Source organism: Taudactylus pleione, unplaced genomic scaffold, assembly GCF_031769625.1.
Source record: "Taudactylus pleione unplaced genomic scaffold, aTauple2 ptg000146l, whole genome shotgun sequence".
Classification (NCBI taxonomy): Eukaryota; Metazoa; Chordata; class Amphibia; order Anura; family Myobatrachidae; genus Taudactylus; species Taudactylus pleione.
Genome location: NW_028284548.1, coordinates 4,226,739 through 4,252,737, shown reverse-complemented (window position 1 = coordinate 4,252,737; position 25,999 = coordinate 4,226,739). Strand labels below are relative to the sequence as shown.

General features: G+C 42.8%; 1 protein-coding gene across 2 annotated transcripts in view; it reads right to left on the bottom strand.

Annotated features, from left to right (window-relative positions):
* Positions 1-25,999, bottom strand: part of EEIG2 (EEIG family member 2) — a 49,520-nt gene that overhangs the window by 7,431 nt on the left and 16,090 nt on the right. For both annotated transcript variants that reach the window (XM_088474055.1, XM_088474054.1), the window contains exons 3-11: positions 20,020-20,140; positions 19,901-19,930; positions 18,829-18,945; positions 13,085-13,131; positions 11,319-11,422; positions 5,870-5,965; positions 1,548-1,734; positions 757-884; positions 323-392 (exon numbers count right to left, since the gene is read on the bottom strand). In XM_088474055.1, the coding sequence (XP_088330181.1) occupies positions 323-392; positions 757-884; positions 1,548-1,734; positions 5,870-5,965; positions 11,319-11,422; positions 13,085-13,131; positions 18,829-18,945; positions 19,901-19,930; positions 20,020-20,140 (900 nt within the window). The remainder of the gene's footprint in view (positions 1-322; positions 393-756; positions 885-1,547; positions 1,735-5,869; positions 5,966-11,318; positions 11,423-13,084; positions 13,132-18,828; positions 18,946-19,900; positions 19,931-20,019; positions 20,141-25,999) is intronic.

The window sequence follows — 25,999 nt, the reverse complement described above, 5'->3', positions numbered from 1 at the left end:
CATACGCAGGGCCTAAACATCGACCCGGTTGCGAGTGCTCTTACACACATACAGCAGTGTCCTGAAGGACTCTGTGACAACATATTCATACGAGCAACTGTGGATCACATTAGTGAATTGATTTAGTGGGTTGGAATATATCTAGAACTATTCGGCATTTGTGATACATATATAAGTGATTACTTTTTATGGTGTTGTATTGTCTATTGATGTGTTAATCATTAAAAGCGTTATTAACTTATTTATTGGTCTCATGTGCATTATGTAACTGTTAGAAGTGCCGTAGAGAATGCTACTTTCCAATCAATGACATACAGTATACCTGTTTGGTAGATGATGGCTTCCAAGTGCAGTGCTCCCTCCAGGACCCACAAACAGCCTCAGACCTTCCTCTATAAGGACAGACAAAACTAATGCATCAGTGCTAACAAACATAGTAATTCTCTAATGAATAAATGATCACTTTTACTAGGAGAGCAGTTTCTTTAAGTTCTAACTTTATAACATACATTTTGATTTGAAGAAAATTAATGCTTTTCAATTGCAGAACTATATCAACTGGGCATATGCAAGAATATCACTATTTCACAAAGCGGAGATAATTGTGCTTTGCTTTAGTGGGACTTAAGTAAATGCATGATCTGGATTTCTACATAATAGACGTTCATATAAATGCGACCACACACTAGTCATTTCATTGTTAACCATCTTTGCACTATGATGAGGACACCTCTATGTATAAAGGACGTCACTTACCCTCAGCACTTGAGTCTAGGCTAAAATCTTGACTTTGGAGAATTGTTTCCACTACATCGTCTGCATCCACTCGGGTGGCATCCACACGTTTTAACTGTGACTCAACGGAGTCCTGTTTCACAGGGAGTCTATAGGAAAAAGGCAGATGGTAAATGTAACTGCCAAGACGGACGACGATTTAGCCATGTGTTGGATTGCCGCATAGGATAAAGGATGATGACTTATACGGCCATCCCTGAGTGATATAAAAAGTGTTGTATGTAACAAGCATTGTAGCCGCCACAAGCACTACTAGTGAGTGACCTGTGACATCCACACAGAAGAAGGATCAAACCAACCCCAATCCATACATGGTCACAAGCTACAATATAAATTTAACATATTGGTGGATCAAATGTGAAAGAATGTTGGTTACCATTTATATCTACAGTATTCTATCTACCAAGATCCTTTTACATGACAAACTCATTTGTGTACAACTGCTACTGGTTACATTGGCAACTCAGTCTGTTCACACCTTTCCCCAAACAGTGGACTTCCTCTATGATGTGTGCATACAAAATTGTACTATATCTATATGACCAACTGCTCTGCAACACTGGATTCTGAAGAGCCAAAAAAACCTTCAGCCTTGAAACAGCCCCACCTGTAATATCTTAGGTCTGTGAAGTCTCTGAACTTTTTGCATACCCACGCCCCACCTGCAGCCTCATTAGCATATCTTAATATTCACCCTGATATGACGGAAATCACCTTTCCATTGCCTATAGACTATTTCTATGTCTCTGTACCTGCTAAGCTTTTCATTAGATGACCCCTCCTCTGTGATTTCCGGGCTGAACGTGAGGACTTTAGTGCAGTCGTCCTCATTTGGTTCTGGAATACTCCCAATTCCGGTGGAAGTGCTTCCCTCAGACGTATTCCTCCGATGGCTCAACTCAGACAAACTAGAAGACCGTGAGTGCCCTGTGCTGTAGCCTGTATAAACAACAATATATAGGTCCAATTACATCCACTGCAAACAAAATATTTCATTGCTATACCAGAATATAAATGTTAGGCTGTAGTTGTAGACTGTGGGGCCCATTTATTAAGGATCGCATTTTGCAATGCGATCAGGGCATGCAGTACCGCCCATGATCGCATTACAAAATGCGAACATACCGGCTGAATGTATGACCCTGAACATGCAGGGAGACGGGCTCCGAAAAGAGCCCGTCCCTGCGATGTGTCCAGAGTGCATTCCGGGCTGCTGCGCATGCGCAGTCCCGCGGACTGCACGAGCGGCGCCCATTGCCGGCGGAGGGATCTGGGAGATCCCTCCGCCGGCTGAAATGCGGCTAAGTGCCCATAGGACACAGCGGCTAACGCCATCTTCAGATGGCGTTAGCTGATATTGATACATTTGGCAGCATCGCATCCCCAATAGAAACCTATGGGGGAGGCGGCAGCCGGCGGCAATGGAGGGATTGCAGCAGGTATCGGAGATACCTGCTGCGGTCCCTCCTTCATACATCCGGGGGATACTAAGTATTTGAGGTAAACCCCCGAAAACAGGTGTTTTCGGGGAATTTACCTCAAATGCACTTTCATAAATGGGCCCCTGTGTGTGGCCATCACTGGACTATCTATCAGGTTGTCATAGTTCTATGATATCACATGGAAACACCTCTGGGGTAACTCCCAAGAAGAGGGAAGGGTTCAAATGTTCAGCTGTGTTTAATTAATAACAATAATAATAAAAACAGTAACACTGTACACTTTTGTCTTGCAGTATGATTACATTGGGGCTTAAATGTTGCAATGTAAGGGGTGCACAAACATTGATCCCTTTTGCATGCAGGGTATATACTAGCTGCTGTAGCATGTACCCCACAAATGCTGGACAGCTTTATTTATAAACAGTCATTTAGATTTGAGTTTGGAAACGCCTTACTAATTTAAATCTCTCTGCACATTTTACATCTCCCCCACCTGCAGTGCAACATGGTATTACTAAGGTGACAAGTTACTTGTTTATTTTATTTGCTTTGCTCCCAACTCAGAATCAGACCTATAATTGTGCACTGATGTATAACGGTAAGATGTAGGTTACTTTGGCCAGATTAAAATAACAATAACTGAGCTGACTTTTACTATGGATTCATCAGCCACAAAAAGCCATACTGGCATTATCTACATTTGTAATGGTCTCGTAATGCACTAAACGTACAGCAGGGGGAGTCAGTTTGCTTTCTGAACACAGGAATTTGTCCTCTCCCTAAAAACACTCACTGCCAGTAGTGGACGTCACAAGAACGCACAGAACACATTTCTAAAGGTAATAATGAACTACACAATGTTAACTGACGGATTCACTTTTGGTGATGTGTAACAGTGTAAAAGTAACAATTATTTAATCATAAAGTGATTAGAACTGATCTCAATTAATATTTTAGCTTTCAAATATAAAAGTCTATAGTCTGATTGTATCTAGTAAGAACACAAGGAATGTTTTTGTTTTTTCTATCTTCTCAGCAGTAGACAGGTTACAAAGCTGAATGTTTGTTTTACAGGATGTGCAGCCAGGATGCTAGTCAAAGTTATATGCAAAGCAGGGTGTTACACTGCAAACTGGGAGCGGTAAACAAGTCTATCTGGATCGCTATTCTTATCTTCACTTAATAATCTACCTGACCGTAGGTAAAGATAATACAGAGGTGATTTGGTAGAAGTGGGTGGTATTCAATAACAAAATATCTTCATACAATTATTTAGCAACACACTGAGCAATTGTGTCAATTTCTTTTAGAATACATGGGGATCTGCACACGCGTGTGTATGTATATATATATCCTTTTATGGAAAGGAGGCAAACGATATCTGGCAGTAACAGGAACTAATTTTCTTATAAGTCACTTAAGCGCTCACCGGTACTGTATTGTGGAACACATTGAACATTGTGTCGGAATACTAGTACTGTAATTCAAATCTAGCATATCTCCCAAGAAAGTTGCATCTTTTCCACCAGACTGGTATCACAACTGATAAGTCATTGAGGGGTCTATTTACTAAGCAGTGTTAGGAGACAGATTGAAAATGATAAGGTGTCAGCCAATCAATGGGTGCTGATTGGCTGGCACCTTAGTAAATAGACCCCTAAATAATTTAACCCAAAGTATCATGGGACATGATGGCCCAGAATTGTCACCTCCTACCACCTTACTTAGATTAGCAGCTGTACTATTTTTCCTTGCCTGGGACAGAGAGGAGTGCCAGTACCACAAGCTTTTATTTAGGTGGGTTATTTGTGAAGGTTTAAACAAACTTTACTTATTACTTAAGCTATCAAACCATGCAATAAGGTATATTTGTGATACGGATAGTATGTCTGTATTGGGCGAAAATCAATTGTTTCGCCCCTAAACGCGCCCGACAGGAGCTATTCAATTGTTGCTCTTGTCGGGCGCGATCAGCTGCCGATGCACCATTTCAGCTCGCACCCTTGGGGGGTGTAATGGGTGGAAAGTGTTCTGTTCTGTTTGGGTGCCCAAACAGCACTTTTCATGATCGCGCCCAGCACTTTGGTCAGGGGTAGCCATTTTACGCGGCTAAACCCGCCCTCTATGGGCACGATCAGCACAAAAATTGAATAACGCCCCGCGATCTCCTGCCACTTTAGACAGGAGATCAGGAGCACTTAAACAATTGAATAAAGCCCTATGATTCTTTTTTGGATGATTTTTTTTTTTTTTTTTTACACAGGAACCAATGAACTACTTGATTTGGACAAGGAAAATGCAAATAACCTTTTCCCCAAGTTACAAATATTAATCACAAAAGAGGAACAGAATGATTTTTTTACTAAAGGGAAACAAGGATTCCAGAAGACATATATTAACTAATACAATGCGCAAACAGAAACAAATTCTTGAAATTCATTTAGAACCATCCCCACCACTCACGATAAGATTCTTTACATTCCTCTATGTTTGCACTGAACAAGAAAACACATTTGAAAAAGAAAACTGTAGCTGGGACACTAAGTGCCTGATTCAAGTTCCCGATGTTTTATTTCTGCGCATGCGTCCGAGACGCACTGTGCATACACCCTGATGGTTATGGTAAGGGGACACATATCGAAATTTCATGGATATCGATACAATTTTGATGGGCATTCCTGGGTGGCTGAGAAGGGGGGGCGGATAATGGCAGAGAGCTTGTCGCGGGAAGGTCAGTGACTGCGCCACAGACGATGTTCCACTGACACATGTATAATATGGCCCGCCGACATTCTGCACCTGCGGTGCAATGTTCGATGGTGCGGTAGAGCTGCCAATCTTGAAGCGGCTGCACACTACTGTGTCCACATCTAAATCAGGCCCAAATTGTCTATAGGGTTTTCCTGGATTTGCACAGAGTAATTTAAGGGCAACCACTTTTGGATGTGCCGTTCCTTACTATAGTGGTTACAATGATAACCCTACAAAGTGTCCCACTTAATACTAAAAGCGCTGCATAGAAGGGAAAAGATATATAGACATGTTGTACAGAGCAGCAGTAACAGGGTGTTGAATATTTTTTATTTATTAATGGATGGGTCCTTTAATAGAAATCTTGGAACAAGAAAAATTAGAGAAGTTTGGATCTGTGACTAACCATGTGACGTAAGAACAGTATTGTCCAAATATGATCAAGTATTAGTGCATAAATAGATGATTGGTGTAATACTGAATAAAGAGATATGTTCTCATGTACACTTGGGACCATATAAAAGCCCTAGAGGGCCACATATAGAGGGAAAAAAACAGATTTAGAGTTCTGTAATTCATTCTTTATTGGAAACTTGGCTGTGTACTAAAAACGTAGATCAGTCTCCAGAATTACTAATATAGGTTGCCGGTCATTAGCAGGCTATAAATATATTTTGTTGAGATTCGGTAAGCAATGGGTTATTAGCACGCTGGTTGATATTGTGCTGCTTTTTTATACACATTGACCTCATCCTGTGTTATTGTTTTTTTGGTTTTTTTCACTCTTCATTTATTTAGTTAAGAACACAAAATAAATTCCACTACTGACTAAACTAATTGCTCCAGTCCCCCATGTTCTCATGAATATATACCGCTTGTACCTGAGGCCTTGGACTGCTGACTGGCATAACTGGAGGTCCTGGAATGTCCGCATGCTCCCAGCTCATCAGGGACTGAGGCACTCTTTGAAGAAAGGTCTGAGAAAAACAATACAGGTGGACATGTAAAATGTTAAATATAAACGTGCCCAATGTGCAGTCTGTGTATTTAAATAAGGTTTTCAATTCTGTGTACAAATATGTACATCTACTGTACACCGAATACATATACATACAAAGCAAGAAATAGAAGCAGCTTCCTGCAGCGCTGACTATGCACAATTCACGTAATGAAGCCAATAAAAATAAGAGTTATGGTATAACATACTTTCGTTAACTCTTTTTCTTCGAGGTCCATAGGGTCCACAGGATCTACCTTGGGGTATGTAGTTGGAGTGATCCATGGCACCAAACAGCTTACAGCTTTGAAGCTCCCAGCATGCATAGGTCCTCCTCCCTAGATACCCCGCCCCCAGCCACAGGCATTCAGTTTGTAAACAAGCCTAACGGCAGGAGACAGAGTAGAGAAGGAAGTACATTGTACCCAAGAAACACTCAAAACACGAAGAGGGAATCAATGATACAAAAAGAAAGGAACAGATCCCAACTGAGGCCAGGTGCGTCAGTATGGGTGCCCTGTGGACCCTATGGACCCCAAAGAAAAAGTTAACCAAGGTATGTTATACCATAATTCTTATTTTCTTCCTCAGGGTCCATAGGATCTACCTTGGGGATGTCCTAAAGCAGTTCCATTAAGGGTGGGAATGCTCCTGAGCAGAGAGGAGAAGCCGTCGCCCAAAGGAAGCACCCTGGGAGGCAAAAGTATCAAATGCATAGAATTTGATAATGGTATGGATGGAAGACCAAGTGGACGCCTTGCACAGCTGTTCAGCCGAGGCGCCATGTCTAACTGCCTACGATGGTCTCACACACCGAATAGAATGTGATGTCACCTTCTTCGGGACAGGGAGATCAGTCTGGGTATAGACCTGAGAAATAGTCATAAACAGCCAGTGAGCCAAAGTCTGTTTGTTAGCTGGCCAGCCTCGTTTATGAAAACCATATAACACAAAGAGCACATCTGATTTCCTGATGAAGTTGGTACAATCCACGTAGATACGCAGAGCTCAGACCACATCCAGTGAAACTTCACCCCTAGGTCTGAAGACTGAAAAGCAGGTACTACAATCTCCTCGTTCATAGGAAAACGGGACACCACTTTTGGAAGGTAACTCGCTCTAGTACGGAGGACAGCTCTATTTTGATGAAAAATCAATTATGGAGAGCGACATGACAGTGCTGCCAAATCAGAAACTCTGCGAGCTGAGGAAATAGCGAAATAAAAAAAGCATCTTCGCTGTCAACCATCTAAGGTCCACCTTATCCAAGGGTTCAAAGGGAGCAACTTGCAATGCCCTGAGGGAATCGGTATGTAATGCCGGCGGCTGTTTAGCTGCCGGATCAAATACAGACAGCGGCAGGCCGGCGGGTCGAAATCCTGACAGCTGACGGTAAGGAACCTAACCCAGCATAATTGCCGTAGGGTTTCATACGGAATTTGGGCACATGGATGAATCTGTTGAGAGACTTCAGATTCAAGATAGGGCAATGTGACCCATTTAGTTTCTGATTCAAAAACAAATTTGAATAATAACCCCTTCCCTTTTGCGTCACAGGAATAGGGATTATAACTCCTGACCTCAGGAGAGCCCCAATAGCGTCCCGGAAAGGCCAAAGACCTGAACGGGTCTAAAGGAAGGGTTGTACCCACAATCCTCTGAGGAAAATGCCTCTGGTAACTGATGGCGTAACCATAAGAGACCACCTCTTGAACCCAGGCATCCCTAGTAGTCTGATGCCAGGCATGAGAAAACTGTAGAAGTCGGCCTCCAGCCCTGAGACCCCCCAGGGGGAGGCCCGCTCCATCAGGCATTGGGCTCATCATCCGGCTTGGAAGCAGGACGTCTGGCTGACCAGGATTTCCTGGTCTGCAGTTTCCTGTGGGAATTATCCCGTCTAGAGGAAGACTGTCCCTTTGCCCTACTCTGTGGGTGAAAGGACCGAGCTGACGATACTTAGGGGTAGCTGTAGATGGCAACCCCGCAGACTTAGATGTCGCCAGAGGAGACACTATGTCATCCAGCTCTGGTCTAAACAGTATCTTCCCAACAAAAGGCAAAGACTCCAGGGCCTTTTTGGACTCTGTATCTGCCTTCCAAGTCTTTAGCCAAAGGGTTCTTCGAGCTGCAACCGAAGTTGCCGATACCCTAGAAGCCAAGATACCTGCATAAATGACTGCTTCGCCCATATACATAGCCGATTCTTGCATTTGACTGAGATAAGACAGCTGTTCTCAAGTAGCATTCGGCATGCTATCCTCCAGAGACTTCGTCCATTCTTCCATAGCTTTGGCTACCCAAGCTACAACCAGGAGTTGGTCTGGTAATAGCTCCAGATAACTATTTAAAATCAGTGTTTTCATTATCAAGTTTTCTCTGTAACCTCTTTTAATGAGGATGCTGCAGGAATGGGTAATGTAGAGCTCTTGATCAATCTAGTTACATGAGCATCTACCGATGGAGGAACTTCTCATTTGTTACGTTCACCAAGTGCAAATGGGTATCGAGAGGTTAATTTCTTGTAAAATGAAAATGCTTATTTGGAGTACACCATGCTTCAGACATGAGATTCGTCAGTTGTTAAGACTGAGGAAAATAATCTCTAGTCACCTTCTGACGCCTAAAGACAGGAATCTTAGATTTCGGCGGAACCTCCTCTTCCTCTATACAGAGGACAGATCTAACCGGTCTCACCAGAGAGGGGACATCCACAGAGGATTGATGGTCTTCTTCCACTGAGCAAGACCCCAAACTCTGAGTATCAGAGTGTGATGAGGAGGTTGAGTCAGAATCCTGAGGCAACGTCTGAAGAGAACCTGTCTTATGCCCCTGGTTTACTGCCACTGGTCTATTCGCCTGCACCTGCTGAGTGGCTATAGACGGCAGCATACTCTGACAAGCGTTAGCAGAAGAAGCAAACCAACAGGAATTCATGTGGGACATATACATAGAAGGATGCAAATGCTGTGGGTAACCCATAGCAGGAGGCAGTATTGTAGCAGGAGCATGTGACACTGCGGCGCTGTTCACCAAATGCGACAAAACCTGAGACCAAGAGGCCACCCAGGGTGGTTCTCATTTTTTAGAACTGTGACTATTTTATAAAAACCTGTATTTAAACTGCTAATAGGATTTTTTTCTTGGATGCTGGATGAAGTCTTGGCTTTATTACCTATAAAGAAGATTTGGACACATAAAATATAATTTTTGTGGAGATATAAAATTGGTCCTTAAGCTTTCTCTATTCACATGGCAGACGTGGTTATTTGAAAAATGATAAAAATATTTATTATCACACATATAATATAATTCACAGATCAACACAGAGGTATTATAACAGGCAGCTGTATCTAAACTGACTACGGCTGCAATCTATTTGACTGAGAGACTCCCTATATATTTAAAAAGGAGGATATTTAAATAACTACAAACTATTAAGAGTTGTGTGTGAACACAGTAAATATCCGCTGTTGATATATTGAAATCAATGAATAATATAAGTTCCACCTCCTTCAACTAACTAATTAAGTGGAATTATAGTAAAAACTTTTCAAGTATTAATTTCCTGTAATATTTACTTATTATTATTCCATGGAAAATTGTATGTGATGTTTTAGGATTATTTTGTTGACCGGTCAATTAATTATATTATATGTGTGATAATAAATATGTTTATAATTTTTCATTTGTGACTTCCTCTGTACCAACTTTCATGTATAGTATCAGGCAAGGGTATTTTAATGTCTTTCTGTGCAACACCTGGTATCTAGGTGTATCTATATGTGCAACCACAAGCACATTAGCCATTTGCTGCTTGATTGATTATATTTAATATTATTATAGTTGTGATTTATTATACTATCAGTCCCAGGTTTTTTTGTATAGTTGAGACTTGGTTATTTAACTCTAAATCGAGCATTTTTTCTTGGTTTCATTACGTGAATTGTACATACTTAGAAGCTGCAGGAAGCCTTTCCTATATATGGTTTTTTTGAAAGACGGGTTTATAGCTTTCTAAGCTGTTAATTGCTGGCCGCAGAGTCCCTCCTGAAGCGCCATCTACTGTCTAAGAATTTTTTTACTTAAGACTTTTATATACATACAAATTGTTCTGGACTATGGGTCTGCCTACAGAAATGTCTAAGGTCAGTTCTCCATACTCCTCTTCCTGGGAAACTCGGCTACTTCTGAAACGGTTTATAACCCTCTTTTTCTGCACAATACTCACTCCATTAGCATAATTCCTTTCTGGTTCACTTCCAACTTATTCTTTCTTAGTTCTTCCAGCAGCTCTACCTCTGACACATCCCATCCACTTTCACTCTCAGCTGAGGGTCTACAAGATACCAAGCCAACTGCCTTGGTGCCCCATTTGACTCTGCCTTCTGCTACACTCCTCACATCCACTGTCTCTCCCAGTCCACTCACCTTCATCTTCAAATACTACTAGGATGTACAGATTTCCTACCCCAGATATAACCAAATGTTTCATCCATTCTTTCCTCATTTCCAGTCTCAACTACGAAACTTTCTCCTATCTGGCGTTCCCCTTCCCTTCACCAATCTATCTCCATTTCACTCCGTCTCAAATGCCGCAAGAAGACTAATCCTCTCTTGCCATCACACCTCCACTCTGAAAATTCAAATACTTGCTTCTAATACCTTCCAAATTCCAATTCAAATTACTTACCCGCCCCAAAAAGCCTGTGCACTGTACAAGTGCCCAGTGATGTGGCTGCAGGATATGTGCACTGTACATGTGCCCAGTGATGTGGCTGCAGGATATGTGCCCACTGTACATGTGCCCAGTGATGTGGCTGCAGGATATGTGCCCACTGTACATGTGCCCAGTGATGTGGCTGCAGGATATGTGCACTGTACATGTGCCCAGTGATGTGGCTGCAGGATATGTACATAGTAAATATGCTCGGAGATGTGGAAGGAACTGTGAGTCCTTCAGTGCATCTATTAGGACCCGATAACGCCTGAGAGCAGATATTACGGCCGCCCCTCCAGGTCCCAGTGAAGAGGGAAGAACAAAAGGAGTCTCGTACTCACAGTATGTTGCCAGTTGAAGCAGTACAATAGCTGCTACTATAGTGGGTAAAGGCAGCTTCACGTCTCAGTTTTTTTAGTCGCTATGGCGACCTGGTGAGCTGCATCTGTTGGGCCCCATTGCACTATAATGTATCTGTTTTATGTATGCCCTGCTTTCCCCATTGTTGTGTGCAGAGGAGCTCTGTGGTACTGCATAAATTACCAGCAAGAATAATAATAACATCATGTGTCGCTTGTGCTCACAAATGTCTTTCACTAACCAATTATAATCTTACCAGCAACGCCCAAGTGCAGTTTCAAAGTCTCTCTGCCTTTCCGGTCCTCCTGCAGAGAATCGGAATCTCCGGGAGTTGCAATAGAAGTAGCAGTGGAAGGAGCTCTGAAACAAACAACAGGACACGCAATCTATTACTACAGAACAGCAGGACACAGGAACACATTAACTTAGACAAGAAGACTTATTAGTACTAATACAACAACCAACAACTATCTATTGGCAACACAAGATTTAAAAAGAATATTGGCAATAAGCATTCACATGATACTGTATGTAATAATTTAAATTATATTATATTGCTCCTGTCTGAAGTGTATAGGTCAGTGTTTTTCAACCACTGTGCTGTGACCCACTAGCGTGCCACGAGCGGTTGTCAAATGTGCCACGGTGTTCAGTGCACTTGTACTGTAGTGTGTTGTATTCCTGAGGCGGCCATTGTAGTGTATTTTATTCCTGTGGAGGCCAATATAGTAAGTTTAATTCCTGAGGCGGCCATTGTAGTGTGTTTTGTTCCTGTGGAGGCCAATGTAGTGTGTTTTATTCCTGTGGAGGCCAATGTGTGTGTATATTTTTATGTGGGATCCATTGTGTATGTTTTTTCATTGGTCACGCACGCCGCATTGCCGGATGGTGCCTTGGCAATTTTATTATCTTGTGTAGTGTGCCTCGAGTTGAAAAAGGTTGAAAATTACTGGTATAGGTAGTAGTTAGAACCAAATTATTGAGACATATGAGATGAGAAAGATGGAAAATTCAGCATATACAATAGAAAAAAAAAATTGTCTAAATCCGTCCTCATGTTCAGAATGATCAATCAACTGGCCTGATAGTGCCATATGTCCCTCTAAACCAGTGGTCGGGGAACAGAGGTAAATTACCCCACATGGGGTAAAAATTTAATTCCTGGGGGTAATGGACGGACAGCCGGGCATGCATATGAATCATTCTATAATATAGAATGATTCATATGCATGCCCAGCCGTGCCGCAGGGAGGCTCTAAGCCGGACGCCCGCTGAGATGTTATTACCAGCGTGCGCCCGGCTCCTTCTCTGCAGCGCCGCGTTAGCCGGAGGCTGGAGTTCTCTTCTGAACTCCAGCTTCTGGCTCTCTCCATGCGCACTATGGGAGAGACGTCATGACGTCTCTCCCATAGTTCCAAGGAGCAGCTGGGCGGACAGGACGGCGGCGAATGCAGGAGCATGGATTAAGGTAAGTGGGTTTTTGTACAAGCGGCACTACAGGAGCATTATATGGGGGCACTACTACAGGGGAATAACTATGGGGGCACTACTACAGGGGCATTATATGGGGGCACTACAATATGATTTCCTTCCTTTCAAATCAAGGGGGTAACGTCGGCGTATCTAAATATATTTTGGGGTAAAAGGTAAAAAAGTTCCCTGACCCCTGCTCTACACAAGCATAATGTCCTATAAAATATTTACAAATTCATAGACTCTGATGAAAATTGAGGACATAGGTTGTGACAGTATATTGTAATAATAGTCCTGAGAGCGGCCAGCAATAGAAACCTAAACACACATAAAAGACACAAGGTAAAAAGCAGATTTAGAGTTAGCAAAGTGAATAGCTGGATCAGGATAAGACATAAGTGAAGAGAAATTAAAAACTAGATGCAATATGTAACTGTACAACAGTGAGACACAGACACCTTCAGGACATCAACAGTAATAACTGCTATTTTCTTCCTTTAATTAAAGAGTATACAGTGATCAGCATCACGCAGTCTAGGAATAACTCACGTTTTGAAGCAGGGGTCCCCAGACATGAGCTGCATGCTGATTCCAACCTTTAGATAGATACATCACAGTCAGAAAGACAGTTCTGTGTCTACAACAAGCCCTGCGAAACGTAAGACTGCTAATCCTGCTGTGAGATTATCCAGAGGGTACGACAGCAGATGACTATTTCATATACAACAGTGGCATAGCAGCTGATTTCTATTATACTTTATTTCTTAATGACTCTATTGGACCCTTTTAACCTTTCCTATATAGCATCTTAAATTAACCATTACAGTTCTTACCACTCTCTTCGGTACCTCATTCTAAACTTAGTGTAAACCTCATTTAGGGGCTGATGGAGAGCTGGATATAGGTCAGATTACAAAGCATATCATCCATGATATCATACTGCACATGTTCCGGAAATGTTTACTTCCAAGTACAGTACATTCGCACCAATGCGGGCTATACAGACCTGGACGTACGCAAAAATATGCTTGTCTGCAGGACAAGTAAGTAACATAGCAAAATGAATACAACTCTGCATATGAGTGAATATAGGCTTCTTTTCAGCAAAGGGCCTAATTAAGAATTAGTTATTGCAAAGCAGCTGCAACTTTGTACGAAGCCGCAGCATTGGATTACTCTGCTCTGCGTGACCATCGGTTATCTGAGTAACCTTCAGGTTCTCAGGATAGCCGGTGTTTTCATGCAACTGAAGCTCCGTAGAAGGACTCTGCCACTGACGTCAGCACGTGCAGAAAACAGGGCAAACAAGCCAACATTACTGGGACACTGACGTCGCCCCCGCTCTGCCCTCAAAACAGCCAGTTGAAATCCTGTGAGTGAGCTTGCAGAAAGATCTGCACATGCACAGCACCGATCCTCTGCACATGGGTAGCACCGATCACCTGCATGTGCAGATCTTTAGACAATGTAGTTGTACACAAACCATCAGGTTTCCGTACAACTCTGTATCAGGCCCAAAGTATGATTTACTACCAACTCTGCATCAGGCCCTTCATCTTCAACCTGTTGCTATAGCAAACCTTATACATATTTTCTATGGTATATTGCAGTGGTCTCCAACCTGTAGCTTGCGAGCTACCAGTAGCTCACGGTCTAAATTTTGGAAGCTCACCTAGCTGCAGTACTGCTGAGTCAACTAGGAGGAAGTGACCTCTGACGTGTGCTCCCACATAGCATCATCGCCATGGGTGGAGCCACAGGGAAGCACGTCAGGTGATTGCCGCAGCCTCTACAGCAATCACCTGAAGCGCTTCCCGATGATTCTACCCACAGCGCCTACGATATGGCGGAGCAAGTGACTCCCGCCCAGCCCTGTCGGAAAATCACACGGCAGCCCTGCCTATATCTTTTGCTCTTCTACTGCATGTACCTCCTTGGAGCCGGTAATTAACAGTACAATGTGCCTGTGCCTACATTTTATTTATTTTTTTTTACAAACGACAACAATATCACTGTAATAATTAAATGCATTTTTATTTTCTATGAAACATTTTTATTTTTTTTATTTTTATTAAATTACCTTCAATTAAATTTTTTTTTTTCTACAATTTTAGTAGCTCTTCAGGAGGTTTGAAATGTATATTGCCTAGTCGTTATAACTGTGGTATTGCTTTGATGGTTTTGCCTGTGTTTAATATTTTATTTGATTCCATTTTTCTTTATCTTAGCAGCTTAATTAACATTACTGATGTACATTTTTTTAGTTGTTTGGTTTGTGTTGGTTTTTGCTTCTTTTAATTCCAAATGATTTCTACAAAAGTTCTATTTCAGGCTAGATAAAGCTACAGTATATAACACGTTATTTCCTAATGGATCAAAGTTAATTTTATGTTTACAGGTCACTTTAATAAATGTGACTGTGTAAGATCCACTATCGTGCCTGACTGAAGCTGGAATGGGAGAGAAACCCTCTATAAACCTGGATAGCTATCATAAGGAAAAGCTTGTGCTCACATCCTGTTATTTTCCAATCGGTTCTAATAAAAACAAGATGATGAAGCAATGGAAACCACTGTATTATTCTCTCTCTTGCTCTTCCTTAGCTTTTACGACTAATATAGGATGATGAGAGACCTCCAGCTGCTCATGAAATCTATAATGACAGTGAGAATGAGACAGATACAAGAAGTGAGCCTGAGATGTGTTTACAACCCACAGCTCTAAGTGCATTAGTCAGGAAGGAGCAGATTTAATAATTCAAAAATGCTCTCTGTACATGGGCTGTGATTACTCTTCCAGTAAGGCTGTAACTGTATTCTAGCTCAGTGTTGGGCTACAACGCACCAGGGTTCAGGATTCTAAATAAAATACAATATTTCATAAAAATCCAATCAATGCCACCTTGATGAAGATGTAATGTTGAAACGCGTTGGTGGTGAGCTGCTGTGGATCAATTTTTATTAACATCTGCCTATAGTAACAAGAGGAACCCTGTTTCCTGTTTTGTGTACGTCCGTACTTTACAATTCCACTACAAGTTATTTGCTTTATTTTCCATCTACCCCCGAACAGAATCGGTATGATTTACCACCGGACACATGCCCGGCGGTTGGAATCCCGACAGCGGCATCCAGGCAGAGGAGGAAATTCCGATCGTCCCCAGTTAAGTATATACTAACCTATTTCTACCCCCTAACCTTTCCTTAGGGGTGCCTAACCCTAACCTTCCCCCCCAGTGCCTACCAACCCCCCCTTCCCCGCCGCCTAAACCTAATTCCCCCGGGGGGGGGTGCCCAACGCCAACCCACCGTTCCCCTAGCCTAAATCTAACCCTAAGTCCCCCCCAGGAACCCTAAACCTAACCCTCCTCCCCCCACGCGGCTATCTGCGCTCGGCGCCCCTTTGATCGAGATGCCGGGCGTCGGGCTCCCGGCGTATGTCTAATGACAGGCGTTGGCACATCAACGCCTGTCTTTAGACCCTTGTCGGGATATGACAGTCGGGAAGCCGCCTGTTGGGATTAGGTCCACCGGCTTCCCGACTGCATACCCCCCGAATACCTATTGGCAGTTTTTTACCATTCATACTATTTTTACTGAGTTAATAAATTTGAAAGTTTTGCCAATTACTGAATTGTGGTTAATTTTACACTCCCCCTTTCACTCGCCTATTCGAGTTCCATGGGGAATAATTATGATAAAACCACCCGGAACTTCATTGGAATCGCTACTAAAGACACCTTTATGAATACAAACCAACAATCTATACTGTGAGTAAGGTAGGCCTACTTCCCTTACCGTGCACATTTGGGGATTTCCTTTACCTACTGTAAAGCGGGAACATATAAAGATACCTCTTCGTGTCCAGCATTATGTGTATTTATGGGAGTATGGTACTCATCTCTGTATATTATTAGTGGTATAGACGCCCATGATCCATTTTACCTTCTATACACATCTTGGGTAAATTTACCATTACGTGTTAGAACCTACTACACTATTGGAGCTTTATCTCCCTCTGTTATATGATCTGTGAGCATATTCGCTGGCCCCTTCATATTGGTCATCTCATATAGGATAAAAGAACTCCGATGAGATTGCATGAGAGCAAGATTTGAAGAGGGATAAAAGAAACCTTGATGAGCGCCCATAATCTATTTACATTGTGAGTAGGGTACGATCATTGTTTTAGTCTTCTCCTTATATTTGGAGTCTACCTCTCCACAATTTTTTTTATTTAGACCTACTGGTCATATAAACGTACTTTCCCATTGGAGGTTGTCCTTTTTCTTTTCTCTCACATGAATATTAGATTTATCAAGAAACAAAGTGGAAACAGTCTGTTGCTAATTACAACTGGCGCAGAATTCACCAAAGACTTGAAAATATAGAGACTGGTTCGATCTTGAACTAATTATCTTTCTTCCAATCCCTCTGATTCTACTTATTTGTCAGTTATTTATCTATTTGCCACTGTATTGGTTGTTATATTGGAAATCTTTATTTTTGTGAGCGTATCTGCACCTGAACAGGACACATGCTAAATACTAAGCATATTTGCAGCTCCTTGAGTGCGCAGTAACATTTCTACACCTTTTGTTCAGTGTACCCTCATTATGTATGTGAACGACGTAGTTCATAGACATATCGCATCTGCTCTGCAGCACAGCAGATGGCCGATATATCTACAGATATATCAGTGCAATCCAACTAGACGACGTCGGGGACGCACATCTGCATCGTATTGGTGCAGGAACAACACACGATGTGCACAATTTATCGTTACGATCGTCCACATCGTGTAAAAAAATAAATGAAATCACACAGTGTATGGGGGCCTTTACTGACACACACACTTATTTCCGACTACATGCTATCTAGGTTTGGCCGGGACCCTTGGAATCTGCTGGGTCCTAGGCGGCCACTTATGTTGCTTTGTGGCAAATCCGCCCCTGCCCCTAAGTCCACCCTTCCCAGCCCAGTGACCCCCCCTCTACCTTGTCTAGCCATCCCTGTGTCTCCCAATAAGTCCAACCGTCCGTCTCCTGCACTTCCCATTTCTTCTCGCTTTTTATGTGGGTTTGGTTATTTCGATGTACTTTATTTGGATCTGGAGCTTGTTCAATGTATTTTATGTAGTTCCAGCTTTTATTTTATTTATATAGGAAGAGAGAGATATAATAGACGTTGCTTTCCCTATATATTTAGCATAGATTCTGGTTATCTGTGTATGTGTTTGAATTTACAGCAGTTTTCTCTCCTATTTTTTGCATTTGTATAGTTTCATATACAATATTATAGATTGACATGTTATAATAACAACCGCCCCCACAGCTGACACTTTGAGAATTTTTAAGCTGGTTTACGCACCAATTGATGCTCCACCCACATTATCCACATCTCCGCCCACCTCTGCCCCATACCCATGGGAGGGGGGCCCTGCCTATTTTGTCAGTACCAGTCCCCACATGTTCTGATGGCAGCCCTGCCCGTACACACGCTGCAGGGACCAGAGCCGTAACTAGACTTTTTGGTGTCCTGTGCCAGAAAGAGCATTGGCGCCCCCTCATTTTTCAAAGGGACATAATGCGCCCAAAAAAAGGGCCATGGCCTCATGGGGAAGGGCCAGGGAAGAGATAGGAGAGGCCAGGAGATGCTGGGGATGAAATAAGAGGAACGCTCCAAGCAAGAATGATAATTAACAGAAATTTGACAGGCCAAACAGCGCCCCCTCATCTGTGGTGCCCTGTGCGATGGCACCGGCCGCATTACCCTAGCTATGGCCCTGGCAGGCACCGCCGGTGATTGATCAGCTATGCAGGCAAATTCAAATGCTCGCCCAGTCGTGATTTCAGCGCAAATATGTAGAGCGGCCTATCAGTAAGTGTGTAAAGCTTATATGATCGTCCGCTCTGTCGCACAACGACGGGTTGGCAGAGAGATCTGCCTGAAATGTACCCACCTTTATTTTGCTGCTAGCGGTTTGCAGAATACAGGTCACTGGCCTATGAAACAGCCAAGACCTAATACTTTAAAGGTTTTTTTTTTATTATTATTTATTTATTTTAAAACAGAGCTTTATTGTACTTTTTTGTCATAGTACATCTAATAAAATACATCATAGAATTATTTACATTTTGTATTAAATACTGTGCAGAGAACATAATGTTCACAATTAACAATATTAATACTGAATTTAAAACTTCCTGATAGCTTTGCAAATTAACATAAAATGGTAATTAGTAAACCATTACCGGTAATGTACAGGGTTCTTTCTCTCACAATTTCGCTAACCTTTAAAATCGAGTTATCCTGCCGTGTGTTCTTAGTGTCGTATCCCTCCAAGAGGCATCTCCGGATTGTGTTGCCAGATCCGGCAAACTCTGCAAGGTTCAAGTCTGCAAAGCCAAGCTGTAACCACAAGAATCCATTAACTGCATAACAGTAATGGTCTAATCATAACATTTCCTGAATGAGGTCTCAGGCCACAGTGTGATAGGGTTACCAGAGTAGCATTTTGTGTTTTCTTTAATACCTAGAGAATTTGTTATATCACTTTTGACAAAATTCAACAGCAAATGTTGCTCAGTCGAGGAGACTGTACGAACGTCCTTGGAATTAAGGGCCTGATTCAGACCCGCTCGCTAGATGCGTTTGCACACAGCCGTCAGCTGCCAAAGTATGCAAATCCTGCGATCGCACGGCAAGGCATTAGCACGCCCACTATGTCTTGCCGTGCGACCGCGGTGTGTATTTAGACGCCCACCAGCCTGTCTTAAGACGCCCACTTTCCCTGAGTGATACACGTCATCTCCAGGAAGTATATGCAACAATCGGCAACATCAAGTACCATCGGAACCGTACGCAGCACTTGTGGCTGACCATACCCTACCACTAGCACTGCGAGTGCTTCCGTGTGTAATTTAACCATGTGACGTGTACTATGACACTGCTAATTAATTATGCAAGCCTCTGAAACAGCGTTAAGATGCTCAGACACGCCTGCATTCGCACCACCACTCCCCGTTTCCAGCGACCAACCCGTCACCACCCACAAACGGCTCGTCCTGTCACTCAAGCTAGCGAGGCGTCTGTGTACAAGAAGCAATCGCTTTGCGATCTCATGGACTGGTTCGCGCATATGCACATTGCAACATCGGCAGGTGACATGCGAACACAGCCTAGCAAACGGGTCTGGATCAGGCCCTAAGTCTTCCCAGAAAGAACACTCAGCAAACGAACATTGACTAACAAAGAGTGCATTTCATAATACTAATACGACATTGTGTAGCAACTACATCCGTGATTATATTAGAATATTTAACATAAGAACAGTGTGAATGGTATAAAAATAGAAGATATTTACCTTTGCGTATGCTTTCCCACCTTTTAGCTCCTGAAACAGATAAAGCACAGATGTAAGGTTATTTATCTTACATGAACTACCAAGGCCCTATGCTGGCAACTGACACCTCTCTCCCTTACCTTGCGCACAGACACCCTGCAGACACACGGATCCAGAATACCAGAAGCCGCACTTGCACTCATTTTGCACATGAAGGATAATTTCTTCCTCCAGTGGACACTGTTAGCCTGGACAACCTCCCTAGAAAAGGAATAAGAGCATATTGAGGCAACATGAGACAGAAATGTTATATTAAATTGCACATATCCCCAATACTCAATGAAGGCAGCCATTTTTTTTTTTACCTGAAACAATGTTAATAAGAGTGCAGCCTATCGTGTGACTAGCAGCCAATGACCACAAAATGTATCCTGCTCAGTTGTCTGCTTCCACTGTGTGTAAAATATAAAACCTTGAATTTATTCATACACTGCAGCAGAAGCAATACAGCATGCATGTACACATACCATACTGTATAGATAGATTAACCCATATATGTGCATTTCTTGTATGGAAATGCGCATGCTACAAACGCAGTAACATTCCCACAGTAAATTTATAAAAACAAATTAAAATGGAGCTTCTTATCAGATTGTTGCTGTGAAGGACTACAAGGCAGCAAACAGGTAAACATACCAAACTACCTACAGCATGTAAGGCTGAATGTTCACAGTCTCTTTTAATAGTTATGTTTAGAACTGTTTCTCTAAAGTTTAAAGTAGCAGAGATGCACATATCTATGTAGAATTTGAAAGCCAGTCTGACAAACGAGATACTTATTAGGACGGGTGTAGTAGGTATTACCGCCAGCCGCATGGCCGGAGGTAGCCCGACAAGGGTGAAGATTCCGATCATCCTAAAGGTAAGTATAAACTAACCTAATTTAACCCCCTAACCCTACTTTAGGGTGCCTAACCCTAACCTCCCCCCTGTGCCTTACCCTAATCCCCTTCTAAGTGCCTAAACCTAACCCTCCCCTTCCCCACAGCCTAAACCTAAGTCCCCCGGGAGGGTGCCTAACCCTAACCCCCCCCGGGGGTGCCTAACCCTAACCTCCCCTCTGTGCCTTACCCTAATCCCCTTCTAAGTGCCTAAACCTAACCCTCCCCTTCCCCACAGCCTAAACCTAAGTCCCCCGGGGGGGTGCCTAACCCTAACCTCCCCCCGGGGGTGCCTAACCCTAACCCCCCCTTCCCCTAGCCTAACCCTAACCCTCCCGAGGGGGTGCCTAACCCAAAGTCCCCCCGGGAAGCCCTAAAACTAACCCTCCCCCCCTGCGGCTGTCCATGCCCGCCTTACCTTCGTTCGGTATGCCGAGCGTCGGTCTTCCGGCATCTGGTTAATGACAGACGTCGAGTTTTCGACGCCTGTCATTAGTACCATGCCGGGATTAGAAAGTCTGGAAGCCAGCGGTCGGCATTTAGACCGGCGGCTTCCAAACTACATCCCGTTAGGACCTTCACGTATCTAGCTGAAGCCATGCGTAGGTCTCCAGAAATAGGTTGTGTCATATAGAAGAGCCCATTTATGAAAACTGGGGTCTGTATTGTAACACACATATTGGGAGCTGCCCTATTGGGAACTTGTGAAAGGGAGTGAAAAACTCTGTAATAGACAAACAATACTGTTATGGAACAGGAGATGTATAGTAGGGACGTCTCAGATAGTAGCTTTGCATAACAACAACATCTACACTCTTAAAAGCATGGTGGATACCAAGGAGGACTTGCCCAACAAGTCGAGAGGACAGGGAAGAGGGAAGGAGAGGCCAGGACCATACCCACCTGCTAGATGGTGAAGGCTGTTGGAGTGTCTCAGTCTTTCACCTACAGCATTGCATTCGGGATATTTTGGGGGCACCTGCACAACTTTGCTGTGGCCAAGAGATGGCCTGGGAGTAAACCAGGCCTCAGCCACGGTCTGTACAACAGGAAGGCTTAGAGAGTGGATGGAAAATTACCCGTTTTAGGGAATCTGGGGATAAAATTAACAGATAAAGGGGGTCTATTTACTAAGCCTTGGATGGAGATAAAGTGAACAGAGCTAAATTACCAGCCAAGTAGCTCCTAACTGCCATGTCACAGGCCATGTTTGAAAAAATAAAAGTTAGGAGCCGATTGGTTGGTACTTTCTCTCTCTCTACGGCTTAGTACATAGACCCTACAGTACCTAACGAAAAACATGAGGGTTTATCTCTTCAGATACGCACTTGGTAATTATAGGAACATCTGTTATATGATTCTATTTCTCCCCAAAATAGTCCTATTCTCCACTACTCTGAAATATAACTAAATACAATGTATCTATTGTACAAGTAAATTTTTTAGCCCCTCCCAACCCCCAAACAACAGACGATGCACGGGCACGGATGGCCGATAACGACCATCACCTGTCCATGCAGTCCACCCTGGTCGATATCGACCAGGTTACCATAGAGAGGTCGTTTAGTCGTTTGGGCCCTTAGTGCTGTGCTGGATGTTCGATAACGATCATCCAGCACATGCACGACGATCAGACGATATCTTTATCGTTGTCTGATCTGACCGTGTGTGTATGCACCATAATTATGAGTTATATGACACAGCCAAGTGGAAATGATACTTTAAACTTCTCCACAACAGTAATGTGTGAACCACATGTGAGATATAGGGGCACTTATAAGCCCCGGAAAAGTAGAAAGCATCACTGTTATTTTGAGAACAATTATACAAATGAGAGGCTAACATAGAAAGAAAAAATCTATTGCAGAAATTTCACAATACGTTTTTCAGTAATTGTCATACAAGTAATTCCGGTCATAACTTCCTTATGTATTTGGGGAAAATGGGAAATGTCTAGTAACACTTCCTGATTGCAGCTTCCCGGCACAGCGAGCACCCTCGGGTTATGGCACAGGTAATCTTGGAAAAGTCATGTGTGTGTCTATTTCCGTCTGTGTATTTGCATGCTGACTGCAGATGTGGTTTGGACAACCTATGTTGCCCATGGCAAACAATTAAAAATACAGTAAACAGTACTAAACCACAAGTAAGGTTCATTTAGGACAAAGGGCACATTCTCTGACTCATCACCACCCTCTATGAGTCAGAAACAAAAGCAAATTTTTCCCTCTTGAAGCAAATCAATTAACTTCTGTGCTTGAAAACACCTCCAAATACTTTAAGTAACACACACACACACACACACACACACACACACATTATTATAGAAGAATACTGATTGCACCGATATATTGCAGTACCATTATCTGTATATTAAATGCTTTAATCATAAACGTTAAAACAACAATAGGGTAAAAATGAACTAAGATAGAATGTAGAGATTTATTAAAATAAAACAATGAGATTAATATTATATATATATATATATATATATATATAAAAGCAACCCTTTATGTGCTGAGCACTCCGTTGTGTAACTATATATAAGTGTGTGCTTCTGGTCTCATATTATATATATATATTTTAATCCCCAAAAAAAGGGCACTCACTAAACTTCTTACAAGATAATGGTCTTTTTATTTCAACCCACGATCACAGTGTGTCTGTCGACGTTTGGGTCCATCAGGACCTTTCTCAAGACCCAACAGCAGACAACAGCACAGCTACCACCCAGGACCATACCCCCCATTCACACAGAGCCAGCTTATATACCTTCCATGATTGTAAATGCCTCACACCTGAGATACCTGGCTGAAGAAATGTATCCCACCACCACTGAAGACAACTGTATTATTATTATTATCATCATTTATTTATATGGCGCCACAAGTGTTCCGCAGCGCCTTACAAAGTACAAAAACAAATTGTATACAAGTGACTTACAGAACAATACAATACAGGACATGGATAATATATATTGCTACATTAGCGACCATATCACCCAGATAAGCAACAGAGCATAAGCAACCAAGTGTTAGGTGTCCTAGTGGTGAGTAAGAAGTAAATGACACTATAGTAACGAGAAGCACAAGAGGGTAGAGGGCCCTGCTCGTGAGAGCTTACATTCTAAAAAAGGTGGGGGAAGACAAACTGGGTTGACACAGATGGGGTAGATGGGGACGAAGGAGCATGTAGCAAGGAGTTAGAATGATAGCTGGAAGGCTTTGATGAAGTAGTAGGTCTTGACAGCCCGTTTGAAGGATTGCAAACAGGTGGAGAGTCTGATGGGGAGTGGGAGAGAGTTCCAGAGGTGGGGAGCAGTGCGGGCAAAATCTTGGAGGCGGGAGTGGGAGGAAGTAATCAGCTGGCATGAAAGGAGGCGTGCATTAGTTGAGCGAAGAGGGCGGAGAGGAGCGTGAAGGGAGATGAGATCAGAGATGTATATGGGAGAAGATTGGGTGAGGGCTTTGTGAGCGAGTGTGAGAACCTTAAATTGGGTTCTAAAAGGGAAGGGGAGCCAGTGGAGAGCTTGTAGGAGAGGGGAGGCAGATGTAGAGCGCTTGGAGAGGAAGATAAGCCGTGCAGCAGCATTAAGGATAGACTGGAGAGGAGAGAGATGGGATTTGGGGAGGCCAGATAGGAGGAGGTTACAATAGTCCAATCTGGAGATGACCAGTGAGTGTATGAGGGTTTTAGTAGCATCCTGGGTGAGATAGGGTCTGATCTTAGAAATATTTTTGAGATGGAAACGACAGGACTGTGAAAGGTTCTGGATATGTGGTTTGAAGGAGAGGGATGAGTCCAGGATAACTCTAAGACAGTGCACCTTGGGACTAGATGAGATAGTTATTCCATCAATTAATAAAGAAATAGTGGGAAGGGAGGTGATGTGGGAGGGTGGGAAGATGATCAGCTCTGTCTTAGACATATTAAGTTTAAGAAATCGCTGGGAACTGTATCAATAGAAATAAGAGCCCATCAGTAGTGACATGTAGTCCTACCTGTCAAAATGCTGCGTAGTGAGGAGCGCTGCCTCTACCATATTGAAAACAAAACTGGATCACCACAGCCAAACCGGAAGTATCGTGCGTTCCACCTGTTGGAACGCACTATACCCGGAAGTCCCGCACGATCGCGCGTGAGCACCAGCACTGCTGTGCCTCCGTGACAGCACAGCATACTCGCGGCTGTATACAACCTAGTCGCTCCTCGTGGTCTAAATGAATATCATCCGTACAACATATTTTTGCGTTGAACATTGTTGCTTTTTTGCATGTATATTTATACTTTGTAAGTTTTACAGACAGTGTTGGCAAAAGACAATTTTTCTTTTTCTCTTCTTTTTTTGCCTGGTGGCGAATAAATAAATAAAAAGGCCATTATCTTTGTATGAAGTCAGGCGAGTGCCCTTTTTTTGGGAATTTTGTACGTTTTGGGCTGTATGCCATTAAAGGAAGCGCCCCATGAAGAGATCACGTCTGCAGTGTGCAGTTCATTTGGGAAATATTTTATATTATATACAGTCAGGTGCATAAATATTGGGACATTGACAGAATTTTCATATTTTGGCCTCTATTCACCACCACAATGGCTTTGAAATGAAACAAACAAGATGTGCTTTAACTGCAGACTTTCAGATTTAATTTGAGGGTAATTAAATCCAAATCAGGTGAACGGTGTAGGAATTACAACGGTTTCTATATGTGCCTCCCACTTTTTAAGGGGCCAAAAGTAATGGGACTATCAACTCAAAAGCTATTTCATGGACAGGTGTGGGCTATTACCTCGTTATTTCATTATCAATTAAGCAGGTAAAAGGTCTGGAGTTGATTCTAGGTGTGACATTTGCATTTTGAATCAGTTGCTGTCGACTCTCAATATGAGATCCAAAGAGCTGTCACTACCAGTGAAGAAAGCCATCGTTAGGCTGAAAAGTCAAAACAAACCCATCAGAGAGATAGCGAAAACATTAGGTGTGGCCAAATCAACTGTTTGGAACATTGTTAAAAAGAAAGAATGCACCGGAGAGCTCAGCAACACCAAAAGACCCGGAAGACCACGGAAAACAACTGTGGTGGATGACAGAAGAATTCTTTCCCTGGTGAAGAAAAACCCCTTCACAACAGTTGGCCAAATCAAGAACGCTCTCCAGGAGGTAGGTGTATATGTGTTAAAGTCA